The sequence below is a fragment of the Typopeltis vanoorti genome, chromosome 2 (genome assembly GCF_054136105.1).
Source record: "Typopeltis vanoorti isolate ZY-2024b chromosome 2, IOZ_Tvanoo_1.0, whole genome shotgun sequence".
In the NCBI taxonomy this organism is placed as follows: domain Eukaryota; kingdom Metazoa; phylum Arthropoda; class Arachnida; order Uropygi; family Thelyphonidae; genus Typopeltis; species Typopeltis vanoorti.
In genome coordinates this window covers 67,854,683-67,877,809 of record NC_143550.1, presented here as the reverse complement: position 1 = coordinate 67,877,809, position 23,127 = coordinate 67,854,683, and the positions used below count along the sequence as shown (strand labels likewise).

At 35.2% G+C, this 23,127-nt stretch overlaps 1 protein-coding gene across 1 annotated transcript in view; it reads left to right on the top strand.

The window, feature by feature from the left end:
- The window catches only part of ArfGAP3 (ADP-ribosylation factor GTPase activating protein 3), a 234,546-nt gene that overhangs the window by 10,418 nt on the left and 201,001 nt on the right, over nucleotides 1–23,127 (top strand). Inside the window, exon 2 of the mRNA XM_090401616.1 lies at nucleotides 19,243–19,434. Within this exon, the coding sequence (XP_090257742.1) occupies nucleotides 19,243–19,434 (192 nt within the window). The remainder of the gene's footprint in view (nucleotides 1–19,242; nucleotides 19,435–23,127) is intronic.

Below are 23,127 nucleotides of genomic sequence, written 5' to 3'. Positions count from 1 at the left end.
TAGTATGCACAAACAAATAGAAGAAATGAGTGGAAGGAGGGTAATTATTATGGGAGATTTCAACTATGGTCGCATTGATTGGAGTAAGGAGAGGACACATGGGAGGAAGGAATTAGATTTTATGTGGTTATTAAGGGATAACTATCTGCGACAGCATGTAATGGAAAATACTAGGGGTCAGAGAGTGCTTGACCTAGTAATTGCATTTGAGGATTTGGCTGTAACAAGTATGACCACATTGCCACCAATTGGTGAGAGTGATCATAGGGTCTTGACTTGGGAGGTGATAAAAGTGTGGAATTTACAATTAAGATAGGGTACATGTGGAATTATCGGGCTGGAAAGTATGACAAGCTTAGGAGTTTGTTCAGTTCCATGGCATGTACATCTGCAAGGACTAGAAGTTGATAGTGCATGGGAGGCAGTTAAGAAGTGTTTGCATGAAGCAATGGCTGACTCTATACCTAGAGTCAGAATAATAAATCAAGTTGCGGTTAAATGGATGAATAACACGATTAAGCTTGAGCTGCAAAAAAAGAAACAGCTATGGAGGGAATTTAAGGAGAAAGGTGACCGGCAGGCACATGAACGGTATAAAGCGCAGGCCAGAAGGGTAATGAGTGTGGTAAGAAAAACAAAAAAGGATTACGAAAAAATGTTGGCCATGCAGGCTAAAGAGAATCCTGAACAGTTTTTTCGATATGTTGCAAGTAAAAGAAAAAATGTATATGGCAGATTGATTTTAAAGAGTGCCGATGGTAGGGAGGTAACTGAGTCAGTTGATATAGTTGAGTTACTGTGTGAGCACTTTGCAAGAATATATCATCCAGGTGATGACATTGCAGAAATGAATGAACCAATAGATTATACGGGAATTGTGGTGAATGAAGTGGAGGTGAGTAGTCTATTGCATAACCTCAATGTCAATACATCTGTGGGATTGGATGGTATACCAGCTTGAGTTGTACGAGAAGCAGCTAAAGAATTGTCAGTACCCTTGACCATTTTGTTTAATTTGAGTCTCGGGTCTGCGTTAGTCCCGAGCGGGTGGAAAGAGGGGAGAATAGTGCCACTGCATAAAGGTGGTTCCAAGACTGCTGTTGTAAATTACCGACCGATTAGCATATCAGGAATCATTGTCAAGGTCTTAGAGAAATTAGTCAAGAAAAGAATACAGGATTGGATAGATGAAAATGGGATATTGTATGGGGGACAACATGGTTTTGTGAAGGGTAGATCATGCCTCAGTAACTTGCTCACGTTTTATAACACAGTGATGGCTGAACTGGATAGGGGTAATGGGTTTACAGTGATACTACTGGACCTTGCCAAGGCCTTTGATAGGATACCACATGGAACTCTAATCAGTAAACTGGAGCAGATGGGTATAGATATAGGGTTGGTGAGATGGATAAGAGGGTGGCTGATGGAGAGATACCAGAGAGTGGTTTATTCAGGAGTTGAGTCCAAAAGACGGCTTGTGACTAATGGTATGTGGCAGGGCTCTGTTCTTGGACCACTACTTTTCAATTTGTTCATTAATGATATAGGAAAGAATCTGAGAGGAAGTATTCACTTGTTTGCTGATGATGCAAAGTTGGGTAGAGCAATTGTGAGTGCACAGGATGATTTGGATAGTTTGGAGGACTGGGCTAGGAAAAATTGATGTCAATTTAATGTGGCAAAGTGTAAGGTTATGCATTTTTGCTGAAAAGAAGAGCAGCAGTATATCACATTTATTGGAACCGTACTCCAGGAGATTGATGAGGCCAGGGATTTGGGAGTGTTGGTGATAGGGAATTGAAGTTTAGGGAGCAGATTGCAAAAGTGGCTAAATCAGCTCATCAAATCACTTGGCTTCTGAAAAATACTTTAACAAGCAGAGACAAACAAGTTATTGTTCCTCTGTATCGAGCCTTGATAAGACCCCCATCTGGACTACTGTGCCCAGATATGGGCGCCAGGGTTTCTTCTTGATGGGGAGAAGGTGGAGAGGATCCAGAGATGAGTGACCAGGATGATAGCAGGTCTGAGGAATGAACCTTATGAGAACAGGTTGAAGATTTATGAGTTGCAAAAATTGGTCGATAGGCAGAAAAGGGGTGATATGATTGAGACATACAAATTACTGAAGGGTTGTTCTATAAGATTAATCCAGAAGATATTTTTGAGAATAGCACTGGTGGTGGGAGGACTAGGCGCCATACATGGAAGCTGGGCAAGAATGTGGTTAGCAGGGGTCTTAGAGCTAGTTTTTTTATTTGGAGAATGGTGAATGAGTGGAATAAGCTGCCAGAGTCTGTTGTAGGTGCTACGACCATGAATGAGTTCAAGGCGAGGTATGATAGATACTGTGTGAATGCCGAATAGTTGTTCTTGACATGATGTTAGGGCCTCCCTCGATGAGTCTGTCGACTCCTTGGAGTTGCCCGGAATAATAATAATAATAATAATAATAATAATTTGAAAGATACAATGTGCCTTTCATCTCTTCTAACCATACCATGGACCTGCTAACCAAGAATATTTCTGTATATCTGGGATTCATTTTTTTGCTTTGCTGTTGAGATCTCTGACAAGAACAAGCTTTTTATGTTTGCTGCCTTCTCGCTAGAAATAAGTGTTATTATATTTATAAAAAGCTAATGAGTAATAAAATTCTTAATCGTAATTCTTAATTAAAACTTAAAAAAAAAAACAATTACAAGACCTGTAACAACATAGGGATGTGAAACATGGCCATCAACACAAAAAGATATAGATAGACTGAGAATCTTTGAAAGGAAAATTGGACCAATAAAAGTAGAATATGGAAAATTAGAACAAATAATGAACTTGAACAACTAATTAATGGTGAAGATATAGTAAGATATATAAAGACACAAAGAATAGTGTGGTTGGGGCATATAGAAGGATGGAAAAAAGAGGAGTTGAAAAAATATTTGAATGAAAACCATTAGGACAAAGGATGAAAGGTAGACCAAGAAAAAGATGGATTGGTTATGTACAAAAAGATCTTATAACTTAAAAAGTTAAGAATTGGAATAATATTGTACAGAAAAGAATGGCTAAAAATTGTTTTGCAAGCTAAAACTCATAAAGAGTTGTAAAGCTAGAAGAAGAAGAAGCCTTCTTTAATGACTCAAAAAATTATTTTTAGCAGAACCTTCTATTTGGAGACCATATGTACTGTTCAGTTTTATTGTTCAGTTCCCCTTTTTGAAATTTGCCCACATGACTGTACTTGAAACGTTTAATGTTAAATACTGTAGCTCTTCCTTCTTTCCTTTTCCTGATCACTGCTGCTCATAGCATCTTATTTATTATTTATCAGAATCACATTGGTTTTAGTCTTTGTCTCAGTTTGTCATCTCATCACTAGTTATGTCAGTGGTATACTTCTCTACTTCTTTTGCCATTGATACTTCTTACATTACATGTACCTACCTTCATTTCTGCTGTTTTTGTGTTTGAGATTCTTTTGTTAGTTGACTTTTACTGATCACTTTAGTTCCCTGATGAAACTTTTCTCTCTTTCCACCATCCTTCAAATTTTGAAATTTCTCAGACTTCTTCCACTTTATATCCATAAAGCTTGGTAATTTGCTGCTTGTCAAACTAAACAGGGAAGTTATCTTTGGTCATTTGATCTCCACAACCACAGCTGTTTTCCTTTTCTGTTTCCACTTTAAACAAAGACCTAAATCATCAATCTATCATAGAGATTCTTCCAAGAGTTTTATGATCATTTCATTACCATTTCTCTTCCAGATGTACTGTGGATATCAAGTCTTTTCTGCATTGCTCTGAACATAAGCTTGTATAGGTTTCCTCTTCTCTGGATCCTCTTGCTAAGGCCACTTGTATTCTTTTGGTACTACATTGCCAGCAAGTCAGATGTCTTCTGTAATTTAGATTCCCCTCATGATTAAACTACTATTTCATTCATCTGATAGTAATGCCATTTCGATAGGAATTACTGCTGGAATTCATCTCCCACTCCATTCACCATCCAATCCTTGGTTTTTCAACAAGAATACCAGGACTGAGCAAAAATTCAGCAGATCCCAAGTGGCTTGAGACAAACACTTGGACTTTACTTTCAGCCTGCCTACAGTTATATTTGTAACAGTGGCAATTAAATCTGAATTTGAAAGGGTGTAATGCTGACAACTTGCCTCTTATACATATAGCAGCTTTGTCATCTCATGCCAAGGATGTTGGTTGCAGTTCTATCTTTCTGTAACATTTCGTATAAAAGTTGATCTCCTGGCATCCACCTCTTGTGTATATGAACTAGTAAAAAAAAAAAAAAAAATCATCTCTTACTGTATCACAAAAAAAATTATTGCTATTATTATTGCATGGTACATCCATGGAATTCCACAAATTATTACTATTCCATCAGACTATTCCACACTAGTTCTTGCCCTCGTATGACTGCTCCATACTAATCTACCTCATAAATGTATTTTTCTTCTCTAATTGGTTTGCCTGTGTTGTGAGATGTGAGAGGAAAATTCTGCAAATTCCATATAATTCTAGCTTCTCTTCAGTTGTGAAAAGTCTTTATGAAACATCCTTCATGCCCTAGATACTGTGCAGGCTCCAAAGAAATCATTTATCTGCAGGACTTAGTATTCCTGGTCGGTCATCCTTCCAAATATTGGATTTAGATTTGTTTGCAATGATTGGATGATAAATGGTACTTTCAAATGTAGCCACTTTTTTTTTAAAAGAGTGAAATGCAGACAGCTTGCTTCTTATACAAACAGCAGTTGTACTTTCTGGTGATCCCCCTGCCAAATACTGAAGGATAGAAGAATTTTGAATTACCTAGATATCAAAAAAAGTCTTCTGGTTCTGATGATATTTCCTCAGTTGTACTCAAAACTTGTGCTGTGAAAGTAACTAACGCCTATCCTGTATCCCACAATGAGTCTGTTGACTTCATGGAAGTTACTGAAATAATAATATTTGTCTATATACTCGTTTATACCCACTCGGCATATTAAAAAACTGTGGGGAGAAGATAAAATTTGTTAACACATTGCCCTCTCACTTAATATCTCTCAAAAGTAATCGCAAAGATCATTAAGAGTGCATGATTAAATGGACATGTAAGCTACGTGGACATTATTTTTAATGCAGTTTAAACAATTGTTTTAAACTTTGTAGGACTCTAATGGTAGTGCAATCAGAAAAGAAAAGTTGTTCTGTTTCTGTAGCGAAATTTATTTTTGGATGTTTGTTTAAATGTAATAAAAATGTAAATTATCTAGGCCATGAGACCAAATAGCAAGTATGGTGTAACCAGACTGTTTGTGTGCTTGATTTTCAGAAATTTCGTATACCGTTAAACCTCTTTTTTACGCTTTCCAGGGGACTGATGGAAAAAAGTGTAAATAGCAGGAAATGTAAAAAACATTTAAAAAAAGGCTAAAAGTGGATGATAACATGGATTATCCACCACAGCAACTATCACATGCTAAATTACATAGCAGAAATTCTGCAATATACCACGTGCTTCTGAATTGCGACTACGAACACCAACACTGCAAGCTAGTGAAGCAATATTTCACAAACTGTGGTTTATTCACTGATATCTAATATTCACGTGTAGCAACTGTTACTTGGTAGAAGTGTGAATGTGATTTTACAATTTGTGTATGATCCTTGTTGACGATTTCAATACGGCACTGTGAATGTGAAATCACATCACAACATGTTACGGGTGCCACTAGCTACTGACAGCTTAAAATTACTGATATGAAAACTTCAGTATCGCTCATCACTGCTGCAAGCGTGCAAGTCACCATGATTGCAGAAACAAAACTGCAGCCAAAAGCAACGGCATCTGAAGAGAAATGCACAGATTTCCGCAGAAATCGATTTGAATGAGAGGAAATCGATTCGAAAATCAGTGTTACCACCTGAGAAAAAACTGCAAATCACGGTAAATAACGTCCACATCAAGTTGTTAATGGTGGGAAAACAATATATCGTAAGAATAGGCCTTAAGATGGGACCAACGGAAAATTACGTAAATGGCAGGAAAACGTAAATTGTGGGAATGTAAAAACGGGGTTTTACTGTATTATTATTATAAGGGTATTTTCATGGAGTCAGACTCATCACGGAAGATCCATGCTGACCATTATTCACATAATACATATCATACCTCCTTAAACTTAATCAGTGTTGAGGCACTCGTAACTAACTTTAGCACTCTATTCTATTCATTAACCACTCAACAAGCCACTCTATCAACTGTAGGAGATCCATGCTGACCATTATTCACATAACACATATCATACCTCTCCTTAAACTTAATCAGTGTTGAGGCACTCGCAACTAACTTTAACTTAACTCCATTCTACTCATTAGTCGCTCTTCAAGCAAAAATTCTAGTCCACACACCCTTACTAACCAAACTCTTGCACAACTGCTGTTACTAATGGCTCACGAAAAAGTTAAGCAAGTTTAAGCATGGTTAGTAGTTGGAAGGAGATCAATCGTTCGATGCCATTGGCATACTCTCCCTCGATGAGTCTTTGGACTCCCTGGAGGTGTCACATAATATAATAATAACAACTTCCAGGGTGATTATCTCCCCCCTAATATCTCCCTACTTCTTATGTATTGAAAATTTTCATTTGCATCAGTCTTATGGAATCTTTAATAGCTTATAACTTTCTATAATGTCCCATCAGTATGATGCATAGTATGTAATATTTTCATCCCGAAGTACATAACCTTACATTTTGTAATATTCAATTACAACCATTATCCATATTGCCAATTTATTTTAATCATCCTGCAGGATATCTACAATACCTTTATTAACTATTGCCTTCCCCAGTTTTGCATCATCAACAAACAACTGAATATCACTCCCTCACTTTAAATTATTCCCTATATTGTTAATATACAAGATTAAGGGTAGTGGCTCTGGTACAGAGCCCTGAGGCTCTTCACTAATCACCCTCATTCTCCTTGATTCCACTCCACTATATACTACTTTCTCTTGTCTGTCAGCCACCTCTATCCATGCCACCAGTCTCATATCCATTCTCATTTGCTCTAAGTGTATATACAGATTGGATTCTGTATATAGAATATTATAGAGTACACAGAATATTCTATATATAGATCAGACATCGCATGCCCTAGGTTGGTGTGCTGTTGTGTGGCTTATGCAACCCATGGTACAAAAATCATATCAATTTGACTGTACGATTGTATTTTTATTGATGTATGAAAGTTTTAAGAGTGAATAGGACATCAGCACCCAATCTTAATTGATCCAATGCAATTAATGTAGGACAACTTTGAATACTTTAATTTATTAATTAATATAATTTTAAATATGGAAAGTATAAAGGTCAAATGAACAATAGCTGTGTTTCATGTGTACTGTTTACGTGAGAAGCACAAAGATTTACACATTGTGAGATTAGATTATCGTTGGCAAATACTAGAGTGAGACACAGCTAATTTGAATTTCGATATGATTCTTAAATACAGCCATATAATATGCACAGAAATGAGAAAAAGTAATCACTTTCTGGATTGAACCAATGAAATAACTCGTTTTACTTATTTATACACAAGTTTTAATCTCCTTATCTGTGAAAGCTCTGTCAGAAAAAAGGGACATTCATTAGTTCATCAGCACTGTTTCCCATTGTAAATATGGACAAAAAAGTTATAAATTATTTAGAGAAAAATTACTTGTTTATATCAGTGTCCTAAACACATCTGTTCGCAATATGCACACAAAACAGATGAAACTCAGAAAACAACAATAGCAACTCTTGACAAATGACATGTTCATTTAGATTGATTGACATAATACCTAATCATAGCCACTGATTTCTGGGTGTTGTTGTTGTCTGCGCGTGCACACACACACACCCTGCTTCATCTTCTAGGTAGTTGAAAACCACGGAATGCTAAGAATTTGACCCACTGCACCATCTATAAGTCTGTTCAAAGAGCTCAAAGGTGTCCGTATTTATGACTGCACACCCAGGTTATTAATGCAAATGATGCAATGTTTATGTTTTGAAGAGTTTCTCATGAAGCATTAGCATATTGTGTTTCGTTTTAGGAATCATGCAAAGCCTGGAAACAATTAGAGGAGTCTTTAACAGGAATAAATGCAAAAATATAATATTGGTATTATTGCTATTCTGTGGGTGTGTATTGCACACCTAGCACACTCTGAAGATACCCCCCCCCCTGATATAAATGCATTCCATACATCTATATAAAGTTCTATTTATGGAATATCTATATAAAATTCTGTATATGGAAACTAATAGAAATTGGCTAGATAAAGGCTATAGGATAAAGGGGAACTAATTGCATCTATCTGTATTTTACTTTCCATGAAAAATACCTGAGCATATGGTGAATTCGAATAATTCAAATATGGCAGAGAACAGTGTGGCTTAATAAGGTTTGAGTTTCTGTCTGTGGTACATTGGTAAATAATGAAGTAATATCAAACCTGGTCATGGTGTCAAAATTCATTTGAATATGTCTATTATTATTGTTGTAAAGTGAATAGATTTTTTAATAAAGGAAAATTGTTTGCAAGAGAAGGGAGGGTGATATTTCTAACTGTTTGCAAAGTTTATACTTGCGGGTTGCCTATGCTATCAACTGTAGGAGGACAAAAGGGGAGGGTAGAAGGTTGGGTTTGTTTTAGGGTTTCATATATATATATCCATGGTGGTTTAACATGGGAGGGTGACACTGGTGAATAGTTATGGTAATAAAGTGACCATATCAAAGACGTACAGTTATGTAGTGGAGTTATTTAATGAGCAGTTTATCGTGATCATGTAAATGCAGGAGGCAGATATTAGAAGAATTAGCAGTGAAAGAATCAGAATTGTATTGAAAGTTTATTTTTCACTTGGTTAGACTATAATTAATTTAGTTTAATCCTTTATCCAAGTGTCAGCAAACAAAGTTTGTGCCTGAAAATATTTTCAGGACTGGGGTAAGGTAGTACAACACCGGGCAACTCGTAGCAAAGGTGAACTGAGCTACCATCACTCCTATCTCAGTATCTCCCATAATGCAAAACACATCTCCTTGCAGATATGTATAATGTTATGCATTAAGGGAAGGGCCACTACCCAGACTAGTTTCGACCTTTATTGAGGTCTCTTCAGTGGGAGCCAGGCCTATAAGTGGAGATACCAGGCAGAAGCAGTAGCGAGGTCATCTTTACCTAGAGTTGCCAAAAGGTGTGCCACCTTTTTATTAAATTACTCTGGATTTAGAGAAAGATGTTGAAAGTTTATTTTTCACTTGGTTATATAATAAATTTAGTTTAATCCTTTATCCAAGTGTGAGCAAACAAAGTTTGCATCTGAAAATATTTTCGGGGACTGGGGTAAGGTAGTACAATGCCGGGCAACTCTTAGCAAAGGTGGACTAAGCTACCATCACTCCTCTCTCAGTATCTCCCATAATGCAAAACACAAAACCTTGCGGATATGTCTAATGTTATGCATTAAGGGAAGGGCCCCCTACCCAGACTAGTTTCGACCTTTATTGAGGTCTCTGAAAAATAAACTTTCAACATCTTTCTCTAAATCCAGAGCAATTTAATAAAAAGGTGGCACACCTTTTGGCAACTCCTATAGGTAAAGATGACCTTACTGCTGCTTAAGCCTGGTATCTCCACTTATGGATCTGGCTCCCACTGTACTACCTTACCCCAGTCCTGAAAATATTTTCAGGTGCAAACTTTGTTTGCTCACACTTGGATAAAGGATTAAACTAAATTTATTATAATCAGAATTGTATCAATTATTGATTTAGATCTTAATAAGACATTAGAAACGGTTGACATATTACCACATTTTTTAAAGAATGTGCAAAAGAGTTAGCTTGATGACCTTAATCTGGATATTTAATGAAAGTCTTGCTGTGTGAAAAGTTTCTAAGTGACAATACAGTACTCCTTCACAAGCATAGTTTTAGTACAGAAGTTTACAATTGTATACCAGTCTGTACATCTGCAGTTGCAGTCACAATATTAGAAAAACCTGTTAGGAATAGAACATAGCAGCATGTTGATAGACATGGGATCTTTATGATGGTAAGGATGGGTTGTGACGGGCAGGTCTTGTTTTAGCAATCTGCTTATATTTGCTGGTAAGGCGATGAATGTCTATGATAAGGGAAATTCACATACAACAGCATTCGTAGAGTTTGCAAAGACATTTGATAAATTACCACAAGTTTACAAATTTACATATAAGGTGTAGAAAAAATTGGAATTGACTGGAGATTTTCAAGTGTTTACTTATAATGCAAAGTTTAGAGTATTGCTGATGTTAATTCTCCACAGAAGGATTTTAATAGACAATTAACTTGGACAAATGTGAGTGGGGGTTGTAGTTTTAATATTAATACGATGGTGGTCTGAAAAGTTCTTGACCTCGACCATAGATGACAACACTATCAGCAAGATTTTGTTTTTCTAAGTTGGAGCACCTATCATAAGTATCCATGTGAAATTGGAAGTCATAAAACAAAATACTCTATCAAGTATTTTGTTTTATACAGCTGTCTCAAGCAAAAGTGTTGTATGTATCCATGACTTATTTTTCACGGTATTAACAACACCACAAACACTTTTAACAACAAAGATGTTTTATTAACGCTTATATTTCGCTGATTTTCAACTCAGCATCATCAGAGCACAACACACATGTAAATGCGACAGTGAGTGAAACAATATAATTGCAAAAGACAAAAGATCTAAAGTCCTATTTTTTGGCACCCTCTAACGAGAAAAAAAAAAACAAACAGCAGTTATCCAGGAGTTTTTTTAGGATAACCGTCTCCCAAATTTTTGGCAAATTAATGCAACCATATTTGTTAAGGTTGGGAGAATTCTTCAAAGCCATTGCTGACTCAAAAAATAATCTTTCAGATCTATAACGACTCCTAAATAGCACATTCGTTTTCTACAAACAGATTAATGGTACTGCTATGGGTTCCCCCCTCTCTCCCCCGTTAGCAAATTTTTACATGGAACACTTTGAAAACAAAGTACTTACCACAGCTACATACAAGCCACAAGTGTAGTTACGCTATGTAGATGATGTGTTTGCCATCTGGCCCCATGGACAAGACACTTTGGATGCTTTTGTCACCTAAACAGCCAACACTCCAAAATTCACTTCACAGTAGAAAAAGAATCAAATAACTGTTTACCTTTTCTTGACACATTAGTCACCCGTCTTTCAGATGGTTCACTATCTTTTTCTATTTACAGAAAGCCTACACACACAGGAAAATACCTACATAAACAATCACATCCAGTCCAACAGTATGGCATTTTAAAAACACTTACACACAGAGCCAGAGCCATTTGTTCTAACGATACAGCTCTGACCACTGAACTCCAATACCTGCGCCATACGTTCTTATCCAACAGCTACAATCCCTACAAAATAGATAAAATACTACATAGGCCCATTACTCTGCCCTCCCCTAATACACAAGAATACAACATGACCATTTCTATTCCCTATATCAGAGGTACATCGGAAAAGATAGCCAAAGTATTGTTGAAACATGACCTTTGCACCACTTTCAAACCTCATGTCAAGTTGGCAACTCTGATCCGCTCGCCTAAGGATAAACTTCACCCTTTAGCACACCCAGGAGTGTATGAAGTTCTGTGTGACTGTGATTTGGCCTATTATGGGCAAATAGGAAGATCAGTGAACATCCGCCTGGAAGAACATGAAAGATACATTCGCTACTATTACTATGGCAAGTCGGGACTGGCAGACCATGCTTTGGACACTCCTTCACACAGGATTAGATGGAGGAAAATGAATGTGCTATTTAGGAGTTGTTATAGATCTGAAAGATTATTTTTTGAGTCAGCAATGGCTTTGAAGAATTCTCCCAACCTTAACAAATATGGTTGCATTAATTAGCCAAAAATTTGGGAGATGGTTATCCTAAGAAAAACTCCTGGATAACTGCTGTTTTTTTTTTTTTTTCCTCGTTGGAGGGCGCCAAAAATAGGGCTTTAGATCTTTTGTCTTTTGCAATTATATTGTTTCACTCACTCACTGTCGCGTTTACATGTGTGTTGGGCTCTGATGATGCTGAGTTGAAAATCAGCGAAATATAAGCGTTAATAAAACATCTTTGTTGTTAAAAGTGTTTGTGGTGTTGTTAATACCGCGAAAAATAAATCATGAATAACCATCAACACCTAAGCTTATCTGTTAGATTGTTGTATGTATCCCTTGAAATGGATAAAATTGAGTATCGTGTGGTTATAAAATTCTTTGTAAAAGAAGGTTTGATGCCAAAAGAAATTCATTTGAAGTTCGTAAAAGTTTATGGGCACTCTTCTCCTTCATTTTCGATAATTAAGAAATGGGCTGCTGAGTTTAAACGTGGCCATACCAGTCTTGAAGATGATCCACGTGAAGAACATCCAAAAAGTGTAACAACACCAGAAATCATTGATCAAGAGCATGATATGGTATTGGTTGACTGGTGAGTCGAAGTGCGTGAAATTGCTGAGACTATAGGCATTTCAAAAGAACGTGTAGGATATATTTTGTATGAAGAATTACAAATGAAAAAGCTTTGCACAAGATGGGTGCCGCACTTCCTCACAGCAGATCAAAAACTCACTTGCATGAAAATCTCTGAACAGTACTTGGAGCGTTTTAACAAGAATAAAACTGATTTTTTGTGTGTCAGTTTATTACTATGGATGAGACTTGGATTCACCATTACACAACAGAATCCAAACAGTGGACAGAAGCCAGATGTTCAGCACCAAAGAAGACAAAGTCACTTCCATCAGCAGGAGAGGTCATGGCATCGGTGTTTTGGGATGCTAAAGGCATTTTGTTTATTAATTATCTTAAAGGGTAAAACAGTAACCGGGGAATATTATTCCAATTTTTTAACCAGACTAGACAAAAAAAATTGTGAGAAAAGACCCGGTTTACAGAATAAAAAAATCATCTTTCATCAGGACAATGCACCTGTCCACAAATGTGTTTTGGCAATGGAAAAATTAAGGGATCTGCACTATGAATTGTTGGAACATCCATCCTATTCCCTAGGTTTGATTTTGAATCAAGAGGTGATTGGAGCTGTAGAGAGGTATTTTGCAGATCTTACTGAGAACCACTACAGGGACGGGATAATGGCACTGGAGCATTGCTGGAATAAATGTATTAGTCTTAAGGGAAATTATGTTGAAAAATAAAAATAATTTTGAAATTATAAATTAGTTTTTTCATTGTTAGGCCGAGAACTTTTCAGACTACCCTCGTAAATGGAAAGTGCTGCACTTTGGGATGCAGAGATATAAGGCTATGTACCATATTGGTAGAACCGTGCTTCAGGAAGTAGATGAGATTTTAGATCTTGGGGTGGTGGTTGACAGTGGATTAAAGTTATGAGGGTACATTGCAAGTGTTGCAAAGACGTCACATCAGATTGATGCTATGATGGGAAGTACAACAAAACACAAAGGCCTTATACTAAGTTGCCTCTGTATAAGGTATTGTTCAGACCAGTGCCTTATACAGAGAAGTTGGTCAGATTGTTGTGCTCAAATTTTGTCACTTAGTTTTAATTGTGATATGAAAACACTAGGAAGGATCTAAAGATGAATGACCAAAGTAATATTAGAACTCTGGAATGTTGGTTATGCAGAGTGGTTAAGGAAATGAATAAGAGCTTACTGAATAGATGGAAAATTGATTATATGATAGAGACCTTCAAGTTAATGAAGGGATTTTACTAGATCAATACTAAAGGAATACTAATATAAAAGAAAGAAATAATATAAAAGAAGAAATACTAATATAAAAACAATACTAAATGCCGCAGCAAATGAAAGCTTAGGAAAGACCAAAAAATTTAATAAAAGGAAAAAACTGAAGATATGGGATGATTCAACAAAAGAAATAATCAAAATGAAAAAAGAAGCCTATCATAAATGGTTAAGCAGTAAAAGATTAGAAGATGAAATAGAATATAAAAGAATAAAAGCTATAGCTAAAAGAGAAGTCAGAAAAAGATGTAGAGAATCATGGAAAAATTTTGTTTCTAATTTTAAACATGATTTATATAAAATAAGATCTAATGTAAATAAGATTTTTAAACACCTAAATGCAGATACTAAAAAAAAACATAAAATTAAATGCTGAATTGAAATTAGAAGATTTTCTAGATTTCTACACAGAATTGTGGACAGATAAATATTTTAAAAAAGACAACTGGCAAACACTTAATGAAAAGGAAATAACTAAAGAAGAATTAGAAATCAGCCTGAAAGAAACAAGAAATGGAAAATCACCTGGAGAAAACAAGCTAGGTTCAGAACTATATAAATATGCAGGATCAAGATTCAAAGAAAGACTCCTATTATTTTTAAATAAAATTTATACAACTGGTAACACCCACCAATAGAATGGAAAAAAGCAATTGTGATTCTTATCATTAAAAAAGGTAATACAGATGACCCTAAAATCTATAGAAGTATAAGCATACTAAATTCCTTTTACAAAATATATCAAACTAATGAAATATTCTGAAAACTTTATTTTAGAAGTACAGAATGGGTTTAGAAAAGGACGATCATGTATTGACCCAGCCTTTTGCCTAAAATTAATAATTGAGAAAAGAAGAGAATACAATTTAGAAACACATATTGCATTTATTGACTTTGAAAAAGCATTTACAAAGTTAAAAGAAGTATTTTATTCAACATATTAAATGAAAGACAAATACCAAATAATATCCTAAAAGCTTTCATAAGTAGATATGAAAATAATCAAATACAAATAAGATTAAATCATGAGGTATCATATACGAGAGAGATAAACCAAGGGGTCTGATAGGGTTCCCTTCTCAGCAACTCTTTTTAATATTTACCTAAATGAAATAATAATAAAATGGAATAAAAATTTCTATCAAGGTATAATAATTACAAATTCTGATGATAACTTACAGAAAGCTATTTTAGATCTAAATAAGATAGCCAAAGATTATGGTATGATAATATCAACAGAAAAATCAAAAACTATGGCCTTTAAAGGACAAGATCCAGCATATCATCATCTAGGTGGTATGATTTTTATGTATGTATTGACAAAAACTAGGAGTTATCAGCACCCTCAAACACAGCCCTAGCAGTTTACTCTAGTGAACAAGCCTTGAATTTGAAAATATTAACCAAACATTTGTAAAAAAAATGTAATACAATACAATACTAAAAATTTCAATAAAAAAAAACAGTTCCCAAGATCCTCCATAAAAATACCATTAAAAGCAAAAAAGATTACAAGAATGCTATAGCCATACTTTACATTAGGGGCATTTCAGAAAAAATTGATAGAACACTACTTAAATACAATATTAAGACAACTTTCAAACCCTCGGCAAAATTAAGAAATTTACTTAGCTCTTCCATACCTTGCCCCACCCAGGGGTTTATTTACAAAATTCAATGTTTTTAATTGGGATGGTGCATCCCAATTAAAATCTTTTTTAATTGGGATGCACCATCCCAATTAAGAAAGATGAACACAAACATCACATTAAATACCTCCACTGTGGTAAAACAGACCTAAGAGACCACCATGCACTCCAAACGTGTCACAGAATTGACTGGAAAGTCACTGCACCAAAACCTGGTTTGAAAGAAAACTCAAAGAAGCTTGTGAAATGCTGAGACATCATCCAAGTCTGAACAAAAATGATGGGTCTTCCAAATTCTTGAAATAATTAATCCATCTTCAACATGCATAGCATCCAGAATAACCCCAAACAGAAGAAAATCTTAATATGAGAGGACTTTAGAAATTGTTTCTTGTAGTTTTTTTTTTTTTTTTTTACCAGAGGTCAAGCTAGGGTGAATGATTAACAAACATTCAGATTCATCTTACTTTTGCATAATGCAGTGTCATGTAGCTTTTATCCTGTACATGTATGCTAAAAGTAATTATTCTAACGCTTATGTTGTCTCTCCATAAATTCTTCGCTATGAATCTTAGCAACTTGTACATCTCTATCATATCACTCCCTCTTCTAGACTGTAAATTGTATTTTTTTCAACTTTTCTTCATACTCAACATTCCAGAGACCAGAAACTATCTTAGTCAATCACCTCTTAACCCTTTCCAGTATTGCTTTATCCTTTTGAAAGCCAGATGACCAAATGTGTGCACAGTATTCTATATGTGGCCTAATCAAAGCCTTATACAATGAAACCAGAATCTCCTTGCTTCTATAAGTCAGTGTCCTTCGCATCATTGCCAGAATTAGTTGTGTTATTCTCACTATTTTGGCAATGTGTCCATTCTTTTGTTCCTTGTTATTTGGGCTTTTTGATCTCTTCAAAAAAATGTTAGCATAAATATTATTTAACTCAAAATAGAATGTTTACTTCGTATAATTCATTATAATCCCTAATTATTTGCTATACATGTCATTTTGCATACACACTAGTAAAATAGTATATGTTCAATTAATTTGCTTAGGTCTTTGTTAACTAATTCTTGTAGAAAGGCTTACACGCTGGTTAAACATGATAACTAAATACTTAAGGAATTGACAGCATACACTAGAAATATAAATTAAATCAACTTTAATATATACTTTCTGATATTTTGGCAACGTCACGTTGCCATCTTCATGGGAACTTAAGATCAAGTCATGTGCACGTAAGTAGTACATAACAGCAAATGAGAAACAAAGCGAGGAAGCTACCGTTTTTTACATGCCAAACCTCAGCAAATTTGGATGCATGAGACTGCCCCAAATTTCGGAAACATATATCAGAAGAACTTCACCTCAAAGGCCAAGAATACCTAATATAGCCCGCCAGTGGCCACATCAGGACTTTAGGAAAACGGTAGCTTCCTCGTTTCATTTCTCATTTGCTGTTATGTAGTACTTGCATGCACATGTCTTTATCTTAAGGTCCCATGAAGATGGCAACGTGTTGTTGCCGAAATATCGGCACGTATATATTAAAGTTGATTTAATTTATATTTCTAGTGTACGCTATCAATTCCTTAAATATTTAGTTATCATACTTTGTTAACTAACAATCATAATATTTTGTTTTCATTTGAGTAGCATGTTAGGTTGTTAGCATTAAGAATCTGCCATAGAACTTATTTAAGAGATCCCCAGAATACATGACACTCTATTAGCCAAAATGCATGTGGTTGCTACATGCAGTAAAATTGTTTTGATATTTAATATACAGTCATACCCCGAAGTTACGCGGTAGGTGGGACCAACAAAAAGCGTGTAAGTCAATTCGCGTAACTCGGGGTATAATTTTGCATGTGTATATATACATATATATATATATATATATATATACACACAAACATACAAAATATTAGTTAATTGCGACCAAAGGTTTACAAAAACACCTATATTTTTTAAGAAATATAATCATAATTGTAGTTTTTCATACATAAAAAAAAAGTTATTTCGATGTCGATGATTTCATAAAATCTGATAGATTCATCTGATGGCATAATGTCTTTTTCTTGTCAACCAAAATTTCTTCATAGCAAGCCAATGATTTTTTTATTCCTTGCCTTGTGGCTACAATTCGTTCCTCGTTAGAATCTATGTCCTCCAAAATCTGTAAACCTTTCTTAATTAAGCTGAGACCTTCTGTTAATTTTGCAATTGTCATGTGCTTTTCTGGTAGAACTGGATCTGAGGTTTCAGTCTCTTCAGTAGTGCTTTGCTCACGCATCTCTATGAGCTCATCGATTGTAAGCTCCATGTGAGTCTAACAGCTCGCTGACAACTTCTTCTATTGCCTCAGCAACTTGATCAGTTTCTGGCAACATTTCTGTTTCACATTTAAAAAAAGGATGGACAAAGTTTTTTCCAAACACCATTCAATGTTTTTTGGGAAATTTCACCCCAAGAATCTCCGATAATCCTTACAGCATCTGAAACATTAAACTGTTTTCAAAACTCTTTAACAGACAGTTGCTCATTTTGCCTCATAGGTTCATTCATACTTGCAAACGAACGCCATGTGTAGTAAGCTTTGAATATTTTGATAACTCCTTGGTCAATCTGTTGAAGTAAGCTGGAGCCAAGAAAACAACTTTTACACGTGGATCAAAATCACTTAAAGTTGCAGGAGGGTGACCAGGTGCATTATCAATAATGAGCATAACTTTAAACGGAATTTTTTAAACTGTCAATAACGTTCAATTTCAGGTATGAAGTGGTGACCAAACCAGTCTTCAAAAATAGAAGCTGTCACCCAAGCTTTAGAATTTGACTTCCAAATCACTGGCAAGCCAGCTTTAGATTTATTTTTTTAGAGCTCTTGGATTACTGGCGAATGCGGCACCGAAAAGATATGACTAGTGGTGAGGCTTGAAGCGAGACGGGAATACATATAAGAAACCTCGTAAGTCGGGGTATGACTGTATTGTACAATAAGCAAAGTTAACTTTTCTTAAAGTGATATTTAATTGATATTAAATGATAATTATTGTAATATTCAATAAATTTTAACATTAAGTAGCAGATTGTTAGTATTATAGGTTTGAAACAATATGCTTAACAGAATAGCTCATCTGTGCTTGAACACTAAAGCATAGATGAGCTATTCTGTTCAAGCATACTTTCTGTTGAAGTTTTTGCTTAAGGTTTTGGAAAAAAAAAAAAAGTTAAAATTATCATTAGAGAGAGAGAGAGATAAACATACATAGAAAGAAGATAAACGGTTTATCACATTTATCTCTCTATGCATGTTTACTGCATATACAGTTATCCTGTATATGCTCATAGGGAATATAGTCTAGCCATTACACAATGGCTGGTGTGATGTTCTGAAAACTGATCATGCACTGGTAGCATTCATCATATTAATTGAATACATTTAACTGAAGTTTTTCACTTAAGTACCATATCAGCAGTTAACATCACGATCATCTTTAGAACTGTAATTTCCAAGAGTGTTAAATGTATACATCCATGTGAACATTTAACATGGGTTTCAAATGTTAATGTGTTATACCAGTTCTGAAAATTGCTGGAATTGATATAGTAATAATATCATTTTGAATACATTTTGCAGATTATTACTCATTTGCTTTACAAGGATTACTTATAGTAACATATAAAGGATTATATTTTTTTTAATTTTCATTTCCTTTGGGTATGCAGGTATGCTTTGATTGTGGAGCAAAAAATCCAACATGGGCTAGTGTGACATATGGAGTCTTCATTTGCATGGATTGTTCTGCTGTCCATCGCTCATTAGGGGTACATGTTTCTTTTGTTCGATCAACCCAGTTAGATACCAACTGGACATGGTTACAACTGCGAGCTATGCAAGTAGGGGGCAATGCAAATGCTGTAAGTAGTAATTTAAACTAAATTTGCAAATTGCATCATGTGATATCCAAAGTGAATTATTTAGAACTCAACTAATAAATTTATCTTAAAATTTGTAATGTTAAGATCACCAGATCATGGGAATGAAAGAAAGAGTACAGTATGTTGTTTGTGCTAGATAACAGATATCTGGAGTAAAACAAATTTACTCCAGATATCAGTAGTATCATCTTCAGTTTTTATCACTTTGATCATCAAGGATTGTTTTTATAGTATTCTTTCTTTCATTTCTAAATCTTTACATTAAGCTCTATTCTGTCATCTTTGTTCATAGTTCTCTTCTGTATTCTGGTCAAGGTTTTTCTCATGATGAATTTGTTTAGCTACTTTTGTAAATTTTTCTCTGTGATTCTCTGATAGTACTTCCTGACTTATTTGCTAGGAGCTTTTGATATGATTCTTCTTTTCTGAGGGTTTCTTTTTCTTTTCAATGCTTTCTTCAGATTTTGCCACTGAGTCTCTAAGGTTTTGTTTTTGTTTTTAAACTTTTATTTTTTCTCCAGTAATAAGTAACATTTGTATATTTCAGTCAGCTACACCAAAAATTGCTTTAGTATAGATGCTTTTCAAATTTCGTACATACTTTTCTTTTTTGATATCACCACAAGATAAAATAAATCTAAACAGATTAAATGGGGCAGTAAGAGATACACTCAAAGCCCATAGAGACCAAGTATGGGATGAAAAGTTATCCTCCATTTCACCTACTGATCACTCCATCTGGGGACTACTGAAAAATTTCAAAAACAAAGAGACATCCCTTCCCCCAATATTCTCTGACCAGGGCCTTGCTCACACAGATGTAGACAAAGCAGAAGTTATAGCACACAACTTAGAGGAGCAATGCAAGCCTTCGTATGGAAACCTTGACTTTGACCACATATATAAGATTCACAGCAAGGTCAGACACTCACTCAAACTTCCTATCTCCAGCACTGACTATATTGCACCAACATCACCTGCTGAGTTATATGACATTATTAAAAAATTAAAGAACAAAAAGCTCCTGGGCCAGACGACATTACTAATTGGGTGATTAAACTTCTGCCCCGAAAAGCAGTAGTGCACCTGACCAGTATAATAAATGCAATTTTAAGATTTCCTATTTTCCTTCCACCTGGAAACTGGCTGACGTAATTCCTATACATAAGCCAGGCAAAGACCCACACCTACTGCAAAATTATTGTCCAATCAGTCTTATCTCAAATCTGGGTAAGGTTGCAGAGAAGGTCATCCTCTCACGACTCCAAACCTCAGTAAATGACCTAAACATCCTCCCTAAAGAACAGTTTGGTTTTAGGCAACACCATAGTACTACCCAGCAAATCCACAGAATTGTGGAATACATCACCACCAGCTACAACTGGCACCAGTGCACAGGCGCTGTTTTCCTAAACATCCAAAGCATTTGACAAAATCTGGCATTTTGGACTCCTGCACAAACTTATCTCGACTGGTACCTCACTAAAATTGGTTCACTTAATCCATTCATATCTTCAGAATAGATCAATGCAAGTAAAAATCAACGGTTCTACATCCTTCCAGTGCCACATCTTTGCTGGAGTGCAGCGGGGATCTCTACTGGCTCCATTGCTGTTCTCTATGTACATGTCAGACATCCCACACAATCTGATGACTTCCATTTTGGCCCTGTATGCAGACGATATGGCAATACTAACCAGATCTCTCAAACCCCATTTCATTACCAGAAAGCTTCAAGAAAACATTCTAAAGCTGGAGGGTTGGTTCTCTAAGTGGAGATTGGAAGTCAACCCCCAGAAAAGCTCAGCCATTCTTTTCTCAAAAAGGCCAATGTCTCCTGTAGGAGATGTGTTACTATTCAATACTAAAATTCCCTGGCAGACAGAAACAAAATTACCTGGGTGTGATTCTCGACAAAAAAACTATCTTTCAATCAGCATACTAAGTCTGCGTGCACAAAGGCATCTAAAGCCATAGCTCAGATCTGTCCGCTAATTAATAGAAATAGCAAGCTCAGCAACAGAATCAAATTGCAACTATACCAGATGACAATTCGTCCTATAATCACCTATGCCTCTCCGGCCTGGAGCCACACTTCTAATGTTAACATTATCAAAATACAGTGAGTGCAGAACAAGTGCTTGAGAATGATTCTGAACGCCCCATGGTATGTTAGAAACAATCAACTCCACAGAGACACAAATATTCCCTATATTTTCTCTTTTCTGCAATCCTTAGCATCCAAGTTTTTCCTAAAGATGTTCACACATCCCAACAATTTGGTTCAGCAAGCTGCAGCATACGATCCAACGGACATATTCAAATATAGAAGACCAAAAGCTATATTAGCCTCCTTTAGTGATGCATAATCTCAATGCCCTTTCAGGGCGAGCAATCTGCTCATAAATTTTACCTTCACTGTAACCACAACAGATAGCGGGGAATATGAAAAGCATCTTGCTTCACCCCTAAAGTCATAAATGTCAGTTGTCAATTTTTTGATATGATATTAATCTTTATCCCGATCCTAACTAAATGTTGACTACTTTCTGTTTCACATACCTGGTATGCTCTTGTATCCATGTCATGCTTCTTGTGTGTTTTTTCCATGTTTAGGTGGGAAATAAATTTCACCTGGTGTGAGATCACTGCCCTGCTTATTGGAGGCCTGATATGGCTTGAAAGTTCCATGTTTAGACTCTGGAGCGGGGTTTCCTGGATTACGTAAAAAATAATAAATTAAAAATACAAAAGAATATATAAAATTGATAAAAATGGGGAAAAAAAATCCTTAGCCCTTCCCCATGGTACAAATGTACTGTAAGTTTACTAATAACCTTTTGTAAGTGGGAACTACATATAAAAAAAATTAATTTTTACACATCTTTTATATTGGAACATGGTGTTAGTAATAACTAGACCACAACTTGAATAGAAATCCCACTGGTACTTACCATGATTATTAGTTTGGGAAAAATTTGAAGAAAGGGGTCAAACATTTTTATGTTTTGGATTCCTTTCCTTTGATTAAATACAGTATTGAATTTTTTCTCAATTGGCTTATTCTTATATATATATTCCATAAACATCTTTTTCCATAAACTAAATTGTTTGTTCATTTGGATGTTGAACACACTGAATAGCATGATATAAAGCAAATGATTTATTATATTCTCTCTCTCTCTCTTTTGAGATAGCAGTAAAGAAGTAATTATTAATAGCAAAGCACATCACACACTATAACAGTCAGTGTAAGCAGCAGATGCATTTATCTGTGATTGATTTTAGAACTGTATACTTAAAATTTTCAGTTAATTTATATCCTCCAAAAAAAAAAAAGGGAGGGGTCTTTAGAAACATTTTATGCAATTCTCTTGGAAATGTTTATAAATTTTTTCTTTTTCATTTACATTTTGTTAATGCTACATATCTTAAAGATCACTTATGAAAAATACAAAACTCATTTTAGAAATTATGGACTTTACAACTGTGTTATAAATAACTCTGTTAATTTCCCAACGTTTTGATCTTCATATTAAGATCATCATCTGGAGCATATACAGGACAAGCTGAGTAACATTGCATACAGTAAGCTAGAGAAACAATGATTTCATCACAGGTTATTCTACTGAAAAAAACAATTACAAATTAATTAATTATTTAGAAACTACA